Source organism: Stigmatopora nigra, chromosome 3 (assembly GCF_051989575.1).
Source record: "Stigmatopora nigra isolate UIUO_SnigA chromosome 3, RoL_Snig_1.1, whole genome shotgun sequence".
Lineage (NCBI taxonomy): Eukaryota > Metazoa > Chordata > Actinopteri > Syngnathiformes > Syngnathidae > Stigmatopora > Stigmatopora nigra.
In genome coordinates, this window is record NC_135510.1 from 2,433,611 (window position 1) to 2,454,359 (window position 20,749).

Below are 20,749 nucleotides of genomic sequence, written 5' to 3' on the forward strand. Positions count from 1 at the left end.
TAAAGTTAAATGTTAAATGTAAATGCTAAATCTAAATCCTAAATTTGAATGTTTAATCTAAATCCTAAATTGAAATCCTAAATTTAAAGGTTGAGGATCGAAACGTTGACCGCAGAACTCTGAGCCGATGCGGTAACCACCCGTCTGCCACATATCAATTTATAGTGGTATTGTGCTTTTATCAAAGATTGGAAACATTTTATTTCAGTTTTTTTATGTGTTTTGTTGATTAATAGGAATAGCTCCAGCCACAAGTCTAACTTTGTTGGTACTGTCTCCTGTCCCCATTATATATAAAAGTAATTCAACTCTGAGATGGGCTCTGTCACAAGTGTTACATGTAAAGTCAGAAACGCACAATGGTAAGGTCACACAATCCACAAGACTTTTTGGAGACACTTTACAGAAGCAACCTTGACCGCTTTAGCTGGCCACATGATTTAGCATAAATGCAGGCTCTCCATATTATTCTAAGATACATTGGTGCCGATTCATTGCTTGTGATTTAGCATTGTGTCCTGTTCATGTTCTGTTCTTTGTTATTTGTTTTGATTCTATTTTTTGGTACCTTTTTAACTTTAGATATTTTTCTATGAATATTTTTTAATAGTATCCAGTTTCGCCTTCACTGCTTCAGTGCACTTGGGTCCTCCTTACCACACACCTACCATGCACTGTTGCCAAATGTGAAACTTTTTTCCCCTTCATTTGAAATACCTGTCATTACAAGTCGCTCTCACTAGGGTTATGTTTAACTTTGATAACATTTCTGTTAAAACCTTGGAAAATGTGCCTGTCCACATATTTCCTATGGAGAACCTAGATCACATTTTATCAAAGGCAAAGGAATATGACAAAGGAATTTAATTCTTAATCCCCCCCCCCCCCCTCAAATAACCTCTGCCGTAATACTTTGCTCATTGATGCTGAAGGTCAATCTTACGATAAAAATGATGTTGTTATCTAAATGGTTGCTTTTTGTATTTACAAAAAAAGTAATCTAGATCATTTTACTTGCACATGCCTCACAAAATCCTAAACCAAGGCATTTCATGTCAAAAGTATATCATCCAACTTGGTAAAAAGTCTGAAAATAGAAGTTAGTGAAACAAATTACATGAGCGTTCATGTGTGTGTTTGTCCCATACGTCTATTTAGGGTGCATTTAGAAGTGTAGTCAATACAACACAGCTCCTTGTCGGATTATCGCATAGTGGCAGAGGATGGTCTAATGTGCCCGTCTGTCTATCATTCTTAGACAGGCTTATAGCTGTATGGAAAGCTGAAGTACAACAATAATCTGGTACACCAACCCTGAACACACATTCTTTGTACAACTGAAAAAGTCGGAAGGCATTATGCAGTATGCATAATGTCAAATGTTTTGTTTCAGTGATTGTTATTAATATCCTTGGTGAAACAGAAAAACAACCTTAATGTTATACTACATGCATGTTAATGTACTTTAGTGACCACAGGGTCCAATCGAGTTTAAAAAAAAAAAAGGATATTCATTCAACAACACTTTTGTTTCAATTTCAGGCAAATACAACACACACTTATCTGGACTAATTGGATATTCTCTAAGTTGTGGATAGTGCATGCTGCCATCCCCTGTTATAATTAAATTTACCGGGAATGTCACAGTTGACCCCGGGCTACCCCCACTCTTTCAGTTATCCACGGCTAATCACAATCACATTCTGCCATAAGGTGTCAGATTGTCAGACTCCAATTCGGTGTTGGGATTGTACTATTATAAGAACCAACTGTGAGTTTCCTGTCCCATTGCCTTTTGAAATACACATGAAAATATTTTGGTCTCTCATGACCTGCTTCCTGAAATAGTTAATTTTACATTACTGTTGCCAAATTACCCTATTTCCTTCCCTGCTCTGTACTTTCAAGGATTTAGACATGGGTGCGACTGGCGGCCCCAGTGGCAACGGGAGTTCTTTGCGTGGCTTCGGCATGGGAATTTGGGAAGCTTGGAACGGCGTGGTCGGGCAAGCACTGGACAGGTGTGGTCGGGTAGGGAGCTTAGACAGGTGAGGTCGAGCGAGGAACTTATTCAGGGGCTTGCCCTATGGCGTGGCGCTCGCCGTCTCCTCCAGGAGGATGGCACAGCACACTCGCCGCAACATGGTGGCCCATTGTAGATGGCCAGCCAACCATGCAGATGCTGGTCGGGGTAATCCGGGTTGGAGTAATTGGAGAAAAATTGGGGCTCGAATTGGTCAAGAAAATCACTGTCCGAGTCTGAAACTCCGGCAAACAAATCAATTAGCTCCCCGTCGTCCTTACCTTCAGAAAAATCTGAGTCTCTCCATTGAGAAAAAGACCCGCTGGAGCTTGACATCAGATAACATGGGCGATGAACTGTGGGTGTCGGCACCTGGGTATCATGACTTAACTGTGCTGGCAGCCCAGTGCGACGTGCGGAGCGGTGGGTGGTTGTAAAGGTAGGTGGAGGATCAGAATTTCCTCTGCTGCCAGAATGTCCCTGGGGTGCCCGGTGCTCGGACGTTTGGTCGCTGGTCTTTTGGTTGCCGGTCTTTTGGTCGCCGTTAGGGTTAGGGTTATGGTTGTCAAATGTACTTAGATATTAAACCCTAAACCTAAACCTAAGCCTAAGCCTAAACCTAAGCCTTAACCTAAACCTAAACCTGAACCTGAACCTGAACCTGAACCTAAGCCTAAACCTAAGCCTAAACCTAAGCCTAAACCTAAGCCTAAATCTAAACCTAAGCCTAAGCCTAAAACTAAACCTAAACCTAAACCTAAATCCTTAATCCTAAATCCTAAATCCTAAATTCTAAATCCTAAATCCTAAATCCTAAACCTAAGCCTAAGCCTAAGGCTAAGCATAACCTTACCCTAACGCCGACAAAAAGAGCGGCGACCAACGGGGTACAGCTGCTCTGAAATGACGGCAAGCCAGAAGGGGCAAACGAGCCGCTCCTGACAGGAGGAGATACAATTGGCGCTTCAGATTTTCAGTGCGCCGGCCGGCTTCTCTCGACGATGTTGGACCTCATCACGAATGGCAGTCCGATTTGTGGGTTGGTTTTCCAAATTGCAACAAGAGTCTATTTTTCTTTGGATTACGCCAAAGAAAAATATGAATAGGGTCAACAACATCCATGAGAATGTCCAAAAAAGACATTGGATTTGCAATGAAGGAACAGCTGGCAGCCACCAGTCTCATGATTTTCCAGGACCGCAAAGCGGTTCATATGCTTCTGACGATTGATGTGCTCTTAATGCAGCAGGGGGCGTGTGCAATGTTCGAAAATGTTGCACTCAACGACACGTAAATAAAGCAATTAATTAATTAAAAATAATAACAATAAATTAAATTCAAATCAAGCATTTTTGAATGGGCATCCCTACTTCGCGGAAATTCACTTATCGCGGGTGGTCCCCATTAACCGCGATAACCGAGGGAACACTGTATACTACTATAATTAGAAAGTATGTTGTATATTATATAAAATATTATGAATTTGCTGGCTAATTTTCTTGTGATAACATATTGCTTTCAGTAAATCACGGCTTCCTAATATTGAGTCATCGTTTTCTCATTTCGAACTATATGAAGGGCCTTTTTCATTTTTTTTATAACACTGCAATGTTTACATAATTTGATTGGATTTAAAGAAAATGATATAATGAGGAACTGCACGTTGTCAATGTCAAGAATGTTCACCTATTCATTTATACATTGATCCACACACGGCTCGTGGGGGATGCCAGAGACTATTCTAGCCAACAACGGGCACCAGCCGGGGAACGCCCTCAATTAGTGCCCAGCCAATCATAGGGCACAAGGAGAAGGACAACCATTCACTTAGTGTTAAACCAGTCTGCTATGGATGTTATTGGGATATGGGAGGAAACCGGACCACCTGGAGTCAAACAATGCAAGCCCGGGAAGAACTCCACACAGTAAGGACCAACCTGGGATTGGAACCGTAACCCCTTGAACTGTGAGGTCGACGCACTAACCACTTTACACTGAGCCTCCAATCCTTTTAATTTATTTTTTTCATGTCAGACTCTGTAACCTCTGCCACACATTGATTTGCAAGGTCACATTTTGTTTTATTACTCACCTATATCAGACTCCTTGTGCTTCTTGATAAGTTCAGCAAGATCAAAGTTTCCAGCAATAATTGCAACCTGAAGATAGAAATGAACAGCCTCTGAATTCAAATGTTTTCACAGTGTTTTAATTACTAATGTTAAACAATATTGAAAAAGCTGAATAAAAAACACAGCTAATATTCAAAATTCTATTCATTTGTATGCAGTACTAGAATCATAAGAAATAAGAAGCTGTGTGTATTTTATCTCCAGTGCTGCCAATCATTGAAGTTTTCGCATCTCATCTCATATTCTGAACTGCTTTATCCTCATTAGGGTCGCAAGGGGTACTGCAACCAATCCCAGCTGGTTCCGGGCCAGAGGTCAGGAACACCCTGAATTGGTGGCCAGTCAATGGTGGCAGGTCACAAGGAGATGGACAACCATGCACACACACACACACACACACACACACACACACACACACACACACACACACACACACACACACACACACACACACACACACACACACACACACACACACACACACACACACACACACACACACACACACACACACACACACACACACACACACGTATCTAGGGGCAACATAAAGTGTCCAATCGGCCTACCATGAGTCTTTTTTGAATGGGGGGAAACCAGAGGGGAGAACATGCAACGTGACCTGGATTTGAACCAAGGACCCCAGAGCTGTGAGGCCAATTCACGAGCCACTCACTCCACCGCTGCTCTCATCGAAGTTTTACGCAACTAAATTATGCTTTCCCCTCCTTTGTTGAACTACTGGGGATTCCTCTGATTTCTAATCTTCAGGGTTTTAACCATCTGTAGTCAGGAATCTAATAATCTGTGACACACATGCACACACGCACATGATACAACCATGTGGTGCAACTGTGTGGACATGCACATGCAAATCACATGTGAAAGTGTGAGTGGGGAGTGGCTCTATAAGATGAAAGGTTTCACTTCTAAGAATTGGGTTTCCTTATTACAATAGATGTCAGTGCATATACTACAGTCACAAGATTAAAAATGAATACGCAAATTAAAAAAATGCTTTTATTTTTGAAATTTTGAAAACAATGAAGTATCTTTGATAAAACAAGTTACTGTTGGTTACAAAATACATGTCATTATTGAAAATAAGTGACAACAACTTTTGTTAAATCAGATGTTGATCTGAATGAGTGGAAGGATGGATATTAAATTCATCCACCAGAGGGGAGTGAATAGACTCCCTTGTCAATCCTAGCACGGGTTGGGGCAGTGACATTGACCCAGATATATTGCTGCCATGCCTCTGCTGTTTAAATTCGGGATGTGTTGATGTGTTATGTACTATAAAGCTTTCAAACATCTAAACAAACCAAAAAACAAAACAAACAAACAAACACACACACACACACACAGGCACACACACACACAGGCACACACGCGCATTTGTGCACGTGCACGCACCTCAGGGGAGACTCTCCAGCATTACATAAGCACGCCTGCTCTGAATTCTGAAGAATAAATACTACAGGGAACAGTGGTGTGGAGCAACCGCACTATTTTTCCTGGTACCCTGCTTGCTTCCTACGCAGTTGACCTTTTCTTATATATAAACATTGATTTTTTTCAGAAGAAGCATGGCAGAATTTTATATTTATGCTGTGCACAGGTAGAGGAATTAATTTTTTTCAAGTACTTAATGAATGTACAGTGCTTTTTCCCCATTTCTTGTAAAGTAAACTGTTCAAGGAAATGAACGTGTGATTGCTGCTCAAAGTAGGATACTTGGACTTCATAGGTATTTTTCGTCAATATTTTGGCTGTAGCTTGTGTTTCGTAGTTGGACCCAAATGCAGGGAAGCAGGCAATGGACGAGTGAGTGGGTGGAGTGCTTTAACAAAACTTTAATTACTTAAGTCAAGAATCTTCAGAAACCAACTAAAAAATCAAATCACAAAACCAAAATGACAGAAGACATGGGGAAACGAGGTACATAGAACATGGCATGAAGCAAACAATGCAGATGATTCGACCAAGACTGACAAACACACATGCTTTAAATCAGCCATGTCCAAAGTCCGGCCCGCGGGCCAAATAAGGCCCGTGCACAAATTTTTACCGGCCCACGGCCTCTATCATGAAATCAATAATACACGGCCCGCCAGCACTGTTGACCACAGTATAAAATAAATGTGTACAAAAAGCTATTTTTCACTTCACCAGAAGATGGCAGTAGCCCTGTGGCCGCACTCTGGCCGCCGTGACCCTTGCGTCATTGTTTCAGCCCAGCCCATTTCTAACATGTAAACAAAAAAAGGAAAGTTGACCGGGAGGGCCGCCGCATCCAGGAGAAGTGGAAATTTGAGTATTTTTTCACTGAAATACGAAACAACTGTGTCTGCCTAATTTGCCAAGAGACTGTGGCTGTTTTCAAGGAATTCAAAATTAAGAGGCACTACCAGACGAAACATGCTAGCTACGACAAGCTAACTGGGAACGAACGCGGTGAAAAAGTGAAGCAACTGGAAGCTGTTTTAACGGCACAGCAAAGCTTTTTCACAAGAGCCCGTGAGTCAAATGAAAATGCCACAAAGGCAAGCTACGAAGTGGCAACGCTAATTGCAAAGCACTGCAAACCTTTCAGTGACGGTGAATTTATTAAAGACTGTGTAATGAAAATGGTTGAGAAAATTTGTCCCGCGAAGAAGCAAGAGTTTGCCAATATTTGCCTTGCTCGTAATACTGTGGCACGGAGAATTGAAGACGTTTCATTAGATATTATGAAACAGTTAGAGGCAAAAGGAACTAAGTTTGACTTTTTCTCGTTAGCGTGCGATGAAGACCTGGACTACATACTGCAGTCAAGATCCCAGTATCACCCTTCACATTAGTGCAGGCAAGATATTTGTTAAGTCCTCTGAGTTGAATAAATTCTTAAATCTCAGTTCATTATTTTTTTTGTGATGGTCAAAATCACAGTTTGAATATGCAGTGATCATTGTTTTGTTTTCAGCACTGTTCCTACAGTGAGCATATAATAGTGAATAATATGTGATGTTTCACATGAACTTAGATATCCTTGATAGTTTTCTTAATTTTTTGTGGTTTGTGATTTCGGTAAAAACCTAAATGTAAAAAAAATGTAAAAGTAAAAGTATGCCATTTGTAATTAAAAAAAATCCCAAAAAGTTAATTTGCATTTAATGTTAATGGTTCAAAGAATGTCAGGCAAAAAGTCGGCCCGCACACATTTTCACCTTACCAAATCTGGCCCTCTTTGCAAAAAGTTTGGACACCCCTGCTTTAAATGGACAGAAAGGGGTTGATTACAAAGTACACACACCGGATCAGATCATATGAGGGAAGGGAAACCAAAGGGGGTAACAATAGGCGAAAATCAAACAAACCAACCAAAACCCCAACTAACCCTGCCGGCGAACGGGGAGCCGTCGGGGATCGAGCGTCAGAGCCATTCCTCCCTCCTCGCCTCCGGGAGGAAGGCATAGCCCGACCATTGTCCTCCTCCGCGACATGGGAATAGTCCTGCATGCACCCCCCACCCGCCAAAAATAGGCGATTTCCTGGTCGTCAGTGGGCATCGGTTAACACCCATACCTGAGCTGCCCCGCCGGCCACCATGTGGTCCACCGTAGATGGTCGGACGGGAACCCAGGTAGGGGTCATTGGGAAAGACGTCTGGGTGATGACTCTCCGTTGGGCAGCACCGAAATCCAAGTCGGGCAATGATGTCCCAATTTGATTCCGAGTCCGAGGCTAACAGATCTATCAGCACTGCACCTTTTCATAATCCGAAAAGTCGGAGGCCAAATCAAGATGGCAGAGGCGAAAAATAGAGGGTGATAGAGGTTGGGCTGTATCTCTTGGTTGAGAGCACAGGCAGGAATGCGGGAGTGGGAGGATAATAGTCGGCGGATGGGAAACTAGCAGGGTTTTTTTCTGCTGTGTCCATGACTGGTGGTATCGTACTGTTACGTTAAGTGTGGCATGGAACGTAGTTGGACTCAAATGCAGGGAAGCAAGCAATGGACGAGTGTGTGGAGTGCTAAAAAACAAGTTAATTTCTTAAGGCAGGAATCTTCAGAAAATAACAAGGACTTAGAAATCAAATCAAAAACCAAGATTCAATGAGATTCAATCACGCCTCTGTGCAATGTTTGTTAAGACCAAATTTGTTTGGGATTGTTTTTGTCATTTCCCCACCCCTGGTGAACTCCTGCCTGCTGCCTCTTGTGTGACCCAGGTGGGTTTTGATTGTCTCGTTAACCCATGTCAGTCCATCTAAACCCTGTGTATTTGTCTGTCTACGTCGGAACGTCTGCACTTGTCATGCTCCTTGTGTTTACCTCAATAAGTTCAGTTTTGCTCAAAGGTACTTTGTTACTTTTCCCTGAGTTTTGTATCATGGTTAATTTTCATGAAAGTTTTTGTTTATAAAAGAAAATCAAGTCCACACTCCCCATCTTTGCCTGCCAGCCTACAATTGGGCCCTACCTTGCGCCACCTTAACCGCCAACAACTAAATTAAGTCTGAACAGTATCTTGCTTGTGCATGCGCAATACTCAAATTTCTTTCTGCGCCAATATAAGATAAGACAAAGTCTCTTTGCAATTGCTTGTTCATATTGTATCAGTTTTTTGTAAATATAACAGCATCATAGTCATACTTATGGCTGACATGTCAGCATAAACACCCAACTGTCTGACTGAATAATCAATCTTAGTCTTGTGATTGAGTTGACATGTAAGCATAAACACCCAACTGTCTGACTGAATTGTTATGATCGCGTAGTGCGACGCGATCGGGGGGGAAAATGAACCCAGGTGCAGAGTCGCCGAAGCAAATGGAAAAGGGGAGGCAGATATGTTGCTCTTATTGCTTGATTTAATAAACGGGGTAACATAACATAAACAACTTAGCTTGATCACTTATTACAAACGAAAAGAAACATGCAGCGTGGCGTGGCGTCAATGTGAACGGCATGACTACGATTTAACACAGGAAATGAAACCAGACGATCCGACAGCGTTCACAGAAAAAAATAATGCTTAAATAGCAAAAATAACATAATCACTTAATTAGCCGCGGCTGATAATAATAATGACATCATGCCAGGAGTGGCAATCAAGCCACTCCTGACATGAATAATCAATCTTAGTCTTGTGATTGAGTTGACATGTCAACATAAACACCCAACTGTCTGACTGAATAATCAATTTTAGTCTTGTGGTTGAGTTGACATGTCAGCACAGATACTCAACTGTCCGACACTGATCAATTACCTGTTGCCCTGCAAATGACTGAAATGTATCTGTCCAAAGTCCTAGTGACAACTGTCAGTTTTGCCTATATTTAAGACATATTCACTGGTCAATCAACAAGAGTTGCAAGAACATAACGCTGAACAGGACTCCACTGTTAGAGCTGTCACTCTCCACTTTGCGGTTTGGTAATAAACCTTTTTCCTATTAAATTGATCTCACTTTCTTAACCTGCTCCTAAAGTTGTATTTCAGATCTATCAGCCAACTTCTTATGGCTATTTGCCTATGATTAACAAGTGTTGTGGTTGCTGCTTTTTAAGTGGTACATTGATCTTGGACATATGTGCCGCAATGATTGATGTTTCACTTACCGTATTTACTTGCATATAAGCTGCATTTTTCGATCAAAATTGATGACTGAATCGAGGGTATGGCTGATATGCGTATAAAAAAATGACACTGCAAGCTAACATAGCATAACACTATAACACCATAACGCCATGACACCATGACGCAATGACACGAGACAATGCCGCCGGTTGTTTATTTCAAAATAGAGAAAATATAAACAGATAAAACGCTAAACAAAATTTATTTTGACGTCTATGAATGAAATTCAAGAAAAAAAACGTATCTGGCATAAAACTCACTTGTGCCCGTCACAGCTCGTTTGGGGCGCAACCATCTTCCCTAGGGCGGGGGGCCGGCATCTTACCTAGGGCACCGCCGTCTTACCTAGTTAAACATGCTCTGACTGGCCAGACGTGAGTAACCTTTATATATGTGTTTACAAAGACAGGCATGTTAACTTCCTTATGATACTGACCCTAATAATGTGCTTTTCATCCATACAGTATCTCATAAATACCACATGCTATGATTTTTGTTAAGATTTTTCCTTCAAAGTAACACATTTGAGCTCCCTATTAAAACCGTGGATATGGAGGTGAAAATTTTGAATCAGGGGGGCTTTTACGTGAGAAATTTTAAAATTACATGTTTTTAAGGCAATTTTAAGGGTCCATCTTATACGCGCAGGCGGCTTATATGCGAGTGAATATTGTAGGTGCCCGTTGGTGTTTATGGAACAAGGCCTGTCTCAGCTGACTGCCTCCCAACTCGAGTTACAACCTACAACCTCGGTGGTAACAATGTACTCACTAAGCCCCCAGAGGACTGGTTTGAATACTCATGGGTCAGACACTCAAATACCGTGATCCCCCATGATGCTTTGCGCATACGTGCATTTTTTGTGTTTTAAACTTTATAAAATGATGAAATTACTAATTCTAATTGAATATTTTGTTTCCACACCCTGTAGGACGATGTAATTTAGAATTTAAATTTAATATCTTTAATTTTTTTTTTTTTTATCTTTTATTTTTTTTTATTTTTTATTTTTGCCTGAAAAAAATCCGCGAAGCTCTGCAGGCAGCGATAAGTGGAATGCGAAGTAGCGAGGGTTCACTGTATATTAAAACAGTTGCCACCATGAATCAATCTACCAGGACTGCCTTGGTTGCAAGGTTAATACGTAATTTCCCCTTCTCCGTAAAATAGGAAAGTTGTTGTTTTCTGGTACAGCAATGACACTTAAATGGAAAAGAAAATGAATGAATGAAAATTATGATCTACAAAAGCATCAGTATGCACAATGTATCCTTCATTATTATTTCACCACCCACCATTACCACCACTACTGCCAACATCATCATCACCACCCTCACACAGATCAGATTCTTTTTCAGTCCCACTTTGGTTTCCATGGAGACATAATTGTGTATAACACTAAAATAAAAGTGGTGTTGGGGGAGGAAACGAGGAGTAGGAGTACTATGTTGCGGCACTTGCAGCTTAATTGTACATCGGGAATGAGACTGCCGAAAGAATACAAATTTGAATACAAGCTCCCAAAATGAGTTTCATCTGCAGGATGGAGTTTTGACAATTTATTCACTGGGGCTCCATTAACCTCCTAAAACCCAGACTCTTGCAAAGCATGCTTGTTTTATTTTCTGAGGAAATATTCAGGCTAATTGGGACCTGATGAGTGTAAAAACAAAAAGTTATCTTTTTACATAATGTAGTTTCTGAGAATAATGATGTCCACGTAATAAATGGATGCCAGGCCCTTGTAGTCCAGAATTTAACATTGTAGTCTTGTGACCATAAAAAATATGTCCACACATGTGGACGGCAGGTCCTAGGAGGTTAATTATAATTTTGACGTGGTAAATCATGTGTGTAAAAGATCAAGTCACATTTTGTCTTTGTGTTTAGTCAGAGTTATTTTGTAAAATGGCTGCTCATTGCTGAGATAAAACCGATTTGGGATTTTTATTTCATTAAGCGAAGTTTTCACTTAAAATTTCTTCTTAGTCTTCCTAACATACGTAGAAAATAGGGATGGATCCAGTGACACAGATGCGCCGGTGCGTGCATCGAGCTCCCTCGGCAAACCCCGTGTCGGCCGAATTCCGCTTTAAGACCTCAGTGTGACCAGTAACGGAATTCTCTCGACACGGCAGTCACCCAGCAAAATGTGTTAATAGAGAAGCGCAGCTGTCAAAAGGATGGAGGCGCAAAAGGAGCAATTAGTTGTTGACACGTTTCTTGCTTGGCGCAACATTACGGTCAAAGATGGAGCACCTCCATGGAAAACTCATCTCATCTCATTCTATGAACCATTGTATCCTCTTGAGGGGCGTGGGGGGTGCTGGAGTCTTTGCCAGCTATCTCCGGGCCAGAGGCGGGGGACATCCTGAATTGGTGGCCAGCACGGCACAAGGGGACGGACAACCATGCACAATCACACTCATACCTAGGTTTGCAATTTAGAGTGTCCAATTCACCTAACATGCATGTTGTTGTAATGAGGGAGGAAATCGGAGTATCCGGAGGAAACCCACTCAGGTCCGAGAGAATATGCAAACTCCAGACAGATGGTCATGACCTGGATTGGAACCCAGGCCCCCTGAGCTGTGAGCTGAAGTACTAACCACTCTCTCCAACGGGCCGCCCTCATTGAATTTTACGCAACCAAATCATGTACTTTTCATCAGCGGAGCCGTTCTTATGCTTTTCTCCAAAGGAGGAGAAATTGCGACAAAGAAAACTAATTACAAATTACAAAACCCTCGAGAAACTAATTTTTTGAATAAAAAATGTAAACAGTACGTTGACATTGTTATTCACTGCACTTCCACAGGTTGTGACAACAATTTGACTTAATTTATCAAGTGTATCTCAAATATCAACGAGTATTGTTAATTGCATTACATATACGGAACAAGAAAATGTGAATGCAAAGACATAAATGATGGTATTGAATACAATAGGTCAGATTCGGGGTGGCTCCTGGGCCACTTTAACGTCAACTTGATTTCACGTGGGCAGGACCATTTTAAATATTATACTTAGATATATTTTTTATAAATTGATTAGAAGAACGGGATTAAAAGCCCTGAATATTCAGTTTTTTTATAGTACTAAAACAATGTTTATTTTAGCTTTTTTATATAATTTTAGATTTTACAAAATGGTTTTTGAACTAAGATCACTGATCATTGATTAAAAATGACAATTATTGATTTAAAAGGGGGAAAATCAGAACATTTGATATACATCTATCATACCTGTCAACCTCTGCCGATAACTGCCCTTATAAATGATTATGATTCCAAGTACAAAGCCCAAAAAAACCTTACAAACACCGTACGACGCATGTTTACTCACGGTAACTCGTTTTTACTAGGTGGCTCCTCCATGCTTGCTTCCAAGATATTTACTCTATGGATATCTACGCATCCGCATGTCATCCTTTATCGATATTGCCGTACGCACCGCTAAAAAAATACATACGATTGAGAATAATTTTTGCTGGTATACCGTGACAATAGTAACGCTCGATGACAGTAGCGTCGTTGGCTACCAGCCTACGAGACTATCTGGATTTAAGCCAAACCGGTCTTGTTGAGATCAGTTTTCATTAATATTGGCGATTTTTTTTCCCCGTACAAAAGTCGGTGTACGGCGTACATGATTTGAAATGGTAAAAAAACATATAAAATACGTATAAAACGTACAAGTTGACAGGTATGATCTATAGTCTTCATTTGAATTTGATCCTAAAACAGAAAGTCGGCACTCATGATTGACTTTCCCGGGCCACACAAAACGATGCGGCGGGCCAGTTTTGGCCCCCGGGCCGCCACTTTGACACATGTGCAATAGGTCATAAAATCAGTGTCAGTTGAGTCTATCAACTATGAATTCTGCAGGGATATTTGAGTCCACCAGGTGGCACTATTCACCAATGCAGTGTCAACACAGTGTCAATGTAGTGTCACTGTTGAAACGATACGTGATGCCTCACAAACCCATCACTACCCTCGGCAAACCCTGTGTCGGTGCAAGTACCGCTTTAAAATGTCGGAACTGTGTCGACACAACAGTCGCGTGCCAAACTGTGTTTATAAAGTATGGCATCTGTCAATAGAACAGAGGTGCAAAACGAGTTGCTGACACATTCATTGTTTAACAAAAAATGGGGTCAAAGATGGAGGACCTCAATGGAAAACGTAAACTTTGAGGAGCGAACCAGTTCCTATGCACACTTCTAGGCATCTTCTGTGCTTTGAGAATGCATATTCTCCAAAGAAGGAGAGATCGCGACAAATAAACTAAATAGACAAAATTAATAAACACTCGACAAACTTTTTATAATTTTTTTATTTATTTAAAGCTTTTAACAATGGCGGCCCGGCCGCTGAGTGGTTAGGACGTCGGCCTCACAGTGGGGGACTTAGGTTCAAATCTGGGTTGGTCCAGCTGTGTGAAGTTTGCATGTTCTCCCCGGCCTGCGTGGGTTTTCTCCAGGTACTCTGGTTTCCTCCCATATTCCAAAGACATGCATGGTAGGTGGATTGGCCACAGTGTTCTTTCTGAGGTTGCAATAGACTTGCTTTTCTGATAAAAAGTATCAGGAGGAATCCCACGTAGGCCCAGTGGGAGCATGCAAACTCCGCACAGGTAAACATGACATGGATTTGAACCCAGGACCCCAGAGCTGTGAGGCTGACGCGCTAAGCACTCACTTTTATTTATTATATATTTAACCAATGGAAAAAGAAAATCGACGGTAAAAGTTCTTCATCTAAATCATATCATGTCAAATTCATTCCAGAAAGGCTCGAGTTGGTGCAGGTTTTTATTCCAACCGACCAATCTATTCTCTTACAACTTAAATTAGTTGATTGCAGTCAGGTTGGCCCAACTGGCTGTTTCAGTAGGGAGAAAAACCTCCATTCTCTTTGCCCTTACTGGAATCAGTTTGACACCTGTGATCTAGATGATGGACAAACTGCAGTTACAGTATAATGTTAGATTTTTGCCACAAAGCAGCTAAATTGGGGTATTTTAACTTCAAACAACTGGTTTTAATATGCAACACGATGTAAATTCTTGAATGGCAATGAGAGATAGATAGATAGATAGAGAGAGAGAGAGAGAGAGAGAGAGAGAGAGAGAGAGAGCGAGAGAGAGAGAGAGAGAGAGAGAGAGAGAGAGAGAGAGCTCATAACAACAAATTTAACTTACATAAACTTAGAGTACAATACACACACTTAAAAATATATTTAAATATTACTTTACACTAAATTTAAACCTCCTAGTGCGATAACTGAGGAACTGAGGCAAAGATGTTATCGTATTCCACCGCGGCTTTCGGGAACTTCCTGGCTTCTACATGCCATAGAACTGAGTGTTAGTTTAGTCTTGTTAATTTTTCTAAATTATTGAACCAGCTACGACTTGCTTTGAAGGGTTATGCCGCTACCTTTTTCAGATGCTACCTTTGCTTTTGTGTCCAAGAAGATTTCGCTGTCTTTATCGTAGATTATCGACTCAGTCACACTATTTCTAGTAAAAATGCAACCTGTAAGGCCCAGTGCCCGTAGATAACTTTACGCAAGGGAGATGCGCCGAGAAACCTGTTCCCATAAGCAGCTTGTCACATACTTTGCTATCCGGACGGCAGTATAGGGAACCATCTTGTATACGCTTATCTCAACTTTGTCTCGTATCTCAAGGCAAATATTTTTTCGGAATTTTCCTCATTGGTGGCCCGGTGAAGCGAGGTGGTTGAAATACAGGTCACATCCACCTGTGTGGAGTTTGCATGTTCTCCCCGGACCTTCCAGGGCTTCCGCCGGGTACTGCGGTTTCTTTCCCCATTCCAAAAAACATGCATGGTATGCTGATTGGACACTCTAAATTGCTCCTAGGAATGGGTGTGAGTGTGCATGGTTGTCCTTCTCCGTGTGCCCTGCAATCGGCTGGTCACCGATTCAGGGTGTCCCCCGCCTCTGGCCCGGAGACGCGTGAGATTGGCTCAATCACATAATGAGAATAAAGTGGTTCAGAAAATGAGATGAGATTTTCCTTGTGTCTCAAATTTCTCCTATGTTGGGACACTCCTATGTCAAGGTATTACAGTATACTAAAAGATTAGCATTACATCTTTGCAATTTCGCTCAAAATTCAGTTCAAGTAAAACAAATCGAATCCATTCTCAATGAGATCCAGTTTGCAATCCCCATTGCACCTTGCCCATATTGTCCGGTTACCATAGAAACAAACCTGAACTTTACGTGCTTTGCTCATGCTCAAAGCTGAGCCCCGATCACTTGTAATGATCATAAAATGGGTACTGAGGTTTTTGTTAGTTTTTATTTTTTAGCTTACCTGAAAATGACTCTGGTTGTTGAAGTTTCTCACTTCTTTATTAGCGCCTCGAACAAGCAGAACCCTGGCACATTTATCCTGCAAGAAAAAGTACATAGCTAAAAGATAAAAAAAAGAGGGTTTTTTACGTGAACATAAAGACTCCTTAAATCTCCTACTTTGGTCAGGAGAAAGGTTGTTTGTCTTCCTGTGAAATAAAGAGAATTGTCCAGAAAAGGAACTGCTTAAAATTCCTCACACAAGAGAATGAGAGACAGCATTATATCCACTATCTATAAGCACGAATGCATCCTCGCTGGCTGTTAAGTGTTGTACTCCTCCACTCCAAAGACAGAGGGAGGGAGAGCGAGAGAAATGGAGAGGGTAGAGTGAGAGAAAAGAACTGAGGAATGGAGAATGCTGAGGGGCTTGAATTTGCCGCACAAATCGCCCACAAAGTGCTCAACCACGCATGGACTGTACACGCACATATACAAAGACTTATTATAGAATCATAATATGCTCTTGAGGAATGGGAAAAGCCTCACAGGCAGTTCCGATATCAACAAATTAGAATATTGTCAGATTTAAAGATCACATATTCAACATGTATTAAAGGTGATGTTGGTCTTGGTTTTATGTTTTTGAGAGAAAACATTGTAGACACATTTAAATGAAAATGTGGCACATTTCTGGTGTAATTTCGTCAAAGGGAGATATTTATAATACAGTTATCCCTCGAATATCGCAGGAAATTTAGACCGGACAAGGGCGCGATAATCAAAAAAACTGCAAATAGGGATCACCCTATTGTGACATGTTTTCACCCCATACAGATACAAGTTGGCAATTACAATGATCAGTAGTGTATTCATTAAATATTAAAGCTATAAGCATATGAAAAGATTATAATGTATTAATATCTAAATATAATCTATATATTTAAATAATTGTAAATACTTGAAATACTGGACTCTCGAGAGAGGCATTGGATCATCAATAGAATCTTCAGGAGGCGCTGTGGGGGAGCTTTTCAGGAAGAGCTTTTGCAAGAGGTTTTCAGCACACGAAGAAGATGTTGATGGGGAGTTGTGACCGCTGTTTTTTTCTTGGTACAAATATGCTTTTGTACCACGACATGAAACTGTCAAGACGATTGCCATATTCCATTGTTGCAAACTGGATGTCAGGTTTAAAATTTCTCGCTATTTCTCATAGTACTATGACTACGTTCTTTATCTTTATTGCTGTCATTTTTTGGGCGGAAATTAAACTTCCACTTCCTTCCTCCATGTCGTCCAACCAGCAATTCCACATCCAAATAGCTCTATTTTTGGCTAAGGGCAACGACATCAGCCTACAGCCCGGACATAAATTGAATCCTGACTTTGACTTTGCTCCTTCGCGAGATTCAGCCATCTTAGCCACCCAAAGGGATCTATTTTCGGACAAGGCCGACGGCGTCCACCGTAAGGTCGTCCGCAGCTTGCACTTTTCCACGATCTGATCCGCGAGTCTCCCATTCATTCCGCCATTCAGTCCACTGAGCAGTACCATTTCTTCCGCCATTTTCTTAGTGCCAAGTGGAAGAGAGAGAAGTAAGTGCCTTCTGCTTGCGAATTTCAGTGTGATTTTTGACATTTATAGGAACGTTTTTATATTTACAGTAATCCCTCGAATACCACGGTTAATGTAGACCAGACATGGTAAATGAAAAACCGAGATGTAGGATCCTATACAGATATACATTACACAAGTACAATTATCAAAAAGTGGATACAGTTATACCCCGACATACGAGGAACTTGAGATACGGGTAAAATTCCGAGCAAGTATTTACCTTGAGATACGAGAAAATTTTTGATATACAAGCATATAGTCAGGTGGCCGACACGAGAGGCTGCTTTATGATTTCAGCACAGTCTCTCTTGCCATATCTCCCTACAAGCACTGTGCGGAGCGTTGCATTTTTTTTCCTAGGTTTTTATTGTTGATGCATTGGTCAGTGCAGAATTAGCGGAAACACAATGGATCCAAAGCCAACCGATGCAGTGAAGGGTAGTACAAAGAAAAAGGTGTATGATGACAATTGATATTAAGCACGATATAATCGAAAAACCTGAGTAGTGTACTGGTGACAGAGCTGGCTCATCAATATGTATGTAGAAGCAAGAAGTTCCCCCGTGTTGCGGTGGAATACATGAACCTTTTTGCCTTGGTTATTGCACAAGAAGGTTTAAATTTAGTGTAACGTAAGATTAAAACATTTTTAAGAATGTGTGTATAAGAATCTAAGTTCATTTAAGTTAAATTTAATGTTTATGATACGTTACGAGCGCATCAGTCAAATGACTCTCTCTGCCTCACTTTCTTTCTCTCTCCCCAATCCACGAACTCCCCGTTGTATGAAATAATGCCTCATTTTATTATTAAACATCATACCTACTAGTTATGGGAACATAACTAGTTTATGATAGGTTACGAGCGCATCCGTCAAATGACTCTCTCTTCCTCCCTTTTTCTCTCTCCCCTATCCACGAACTCCGGGTTGTATAAAATAATGCCTCATTTCATTATTAAACATCATAACCACTATTTATTTGATACTCGGTTAGTAGATGGTGAATTTAACCAATAAAATATGTTTTCCATTGTAATGTCCTGTTTTCTTGAGAAGGTGGGAAGGAATTAATTTGTGTTTACTTTGTTTCTATGGGAAACGTTGATTTGAGATTTGACTAAATCGACATACGAGCTCAGTCCAAGAATGCATTAAGCTCGTATCTCTAGGTATCACTGTATATATTAAAAAATACAGCTATAAGCATGTCTAAAGACTTTAGTGTATTAATATCTAACTATAATTTATATAAAAATTTCTTTCTTTCAAAGAAAATAGTTCCTCATCTCATTTTCTGAAATGCTTTATCCTCATTAGGGTTGCAGGGGGTGCCTGAGCCCATTCACCTGATTCCGGGCCAAAGGCGAGGGACACCCTGAATCGGTGGCCAGCCGATCCCACATCACGAGGAAATGGACGAACATGCACACTCACACCCATATCCAGGGGCAACTTAGAGTGTCCAATCAGCCTGTCATGCATGTTTCTGGAATGTAGGAGGAAACCCACAGAGGCCTGGGGAGAACACGCAAACTCCACAGAGGTGGACAAATCTGGATTTGAACCAAGGACCTCAGAGCTGTGATTCTGACGCGCTAACCGCTCGTCCGACCGGGCAGCCCAAAATAGTTCCTCTCTGCTTGATATAAATTTTTAAAAAATGGGAGTTTTAATCCAAATTCTTTGACTTCTTGTGGCTATGCGTCCATTGTCTGCGATATTCAAGGGATTACTTTACTCGCCTGACTAAACATGTTAGGCACTAAAACTACTTAAAAAGTACCATTGTCTGTTATGGACGAATCTGTCAAAACATTGTTGCTTTGTTGTTGTTTTTTTAAAACATGAGGACAGTCGAATTGATTGTTTAAAGCTGGCTTTACCATGAAGGAGGCCGCAGTATTCCAACACCTGATGATAATGAGCTGCACCTTCAGTTAATCTTTGAATGAAAATGTCCGGGAAGGCATCCATCCCCAAAAAAATGTTGTATCTGGGGCAGACGTCTCTCGCCGCCGGCATGCAACGCGGCTGCATGCGCCACCCGATCGCCAGCCGAGAGATTAATCTTTGACTAAGGTCCTCTGCGCCGTCCGGCCGTCAATTAACCGTCCAAGAAGCTCTATTTTTGGATATTGAAACGACGTCAGCCAACTCCTGGCCTCAAATGGAATCTCAACTTCCACATTGCTCGGCATCGACGTCCCACAATGCTGCTTGCTGCGTGTCAGACTTTGCTCTCCGCCGAAGCGCTGGCCGACGCCAGAGTTTTCGGTGCGCCCTTTTTTTCCTGTGGTATATTTGCTTCTTCGTTGGTGTTTAAAACCAACCATTTCAGCGCAGAAAAAGAGGCAATTCACTGAGTTCCGCCATTTACTACCGCCATTTTCACCGCCATTTTCACCGCCATTTTCACCGCCATTTTCACCGCCATTTTCACCGCCATTTTCACCGCCATTTTCACCGCCATTTTCACCGCCATTTTCACCGCCATTTTGTGTCTTTTGGTTGCGATTTTTTTTAAAATAGCAGAAAAAATGCACAAAGCAGTGAATTCGCAATATGTGAGGTTGCGATATTCGAGGGAAGACCGTAATATAAAAATCATGATTTACTGAAGCCATAGATGTTGAAGCCGCGAAGTGGTTAAGGATGATAGCATACCTGTCAACCTCTGCCGATAACTGCCCTTATAAATGATTATGGTTCCCCGTACAAACCCCAAAAAACCTTACAGGTGGCTCCTCCGTGCTTCCACGATATATATATGTATATCTACGCATGCACATGTCATCCTTTATTGACATTGCCGTACGCACCGCTAAAAAAATACATACGATTAAGGATACATTTTGCTGGTATACCATGACAATAGTAACGATCGATGACAGTAGCATCGTTGGCTACTAGCCTACGAGACTATCTGGATTTTAGCCAAAACGGTCTTGTTGAAATCGGTTTTCATAAATATTGGCGATTTTTTTTACCCGTACAAAAGTCGGTGTACGGCGTA

The 20,749-nt window shown here is 41.3% G+C and overlaps 1 protein-coding gene across 1 annotated transcript in view; it reads right to left on the reverse strand.

Annotated features, from left to right (window-relative positions):
- Positions 1-20,230, reverse strand: part of LOC144194145 (SH3 and multiple ankyrin repeat domains protein 2-like) — a 125,540-nt gene extending 105,310 nt beyond the window's left edge. The window contains exons 1-5 of the mRNA XM_077712999.1: positions 20,097-20,230; positions 19,892-20,043; positions 16,295-16,356; positions 16,137-16,214; positions 4,116-4,182 (exon numbers count right to left, since the gene is read on the reverse strand). Of these exons, the coding sequence (XP_077569125.1) occupies positions 4,116-4,182; positions 16,137-16,214; positions 16,295-16,356; positions 19,892-20,043; positions 20,097-20,230 (493 nt within the window). The remainder of the gene's footprint in view (positions 1-4,115; positions 4,183-16,136; positions 16,215-16,294; positions 16,357-19,891; positions 20,044-20,096) is intronic.
- Between the last annotated feature and the right edge of the window lie 519 nt (positions 20,231-20,749).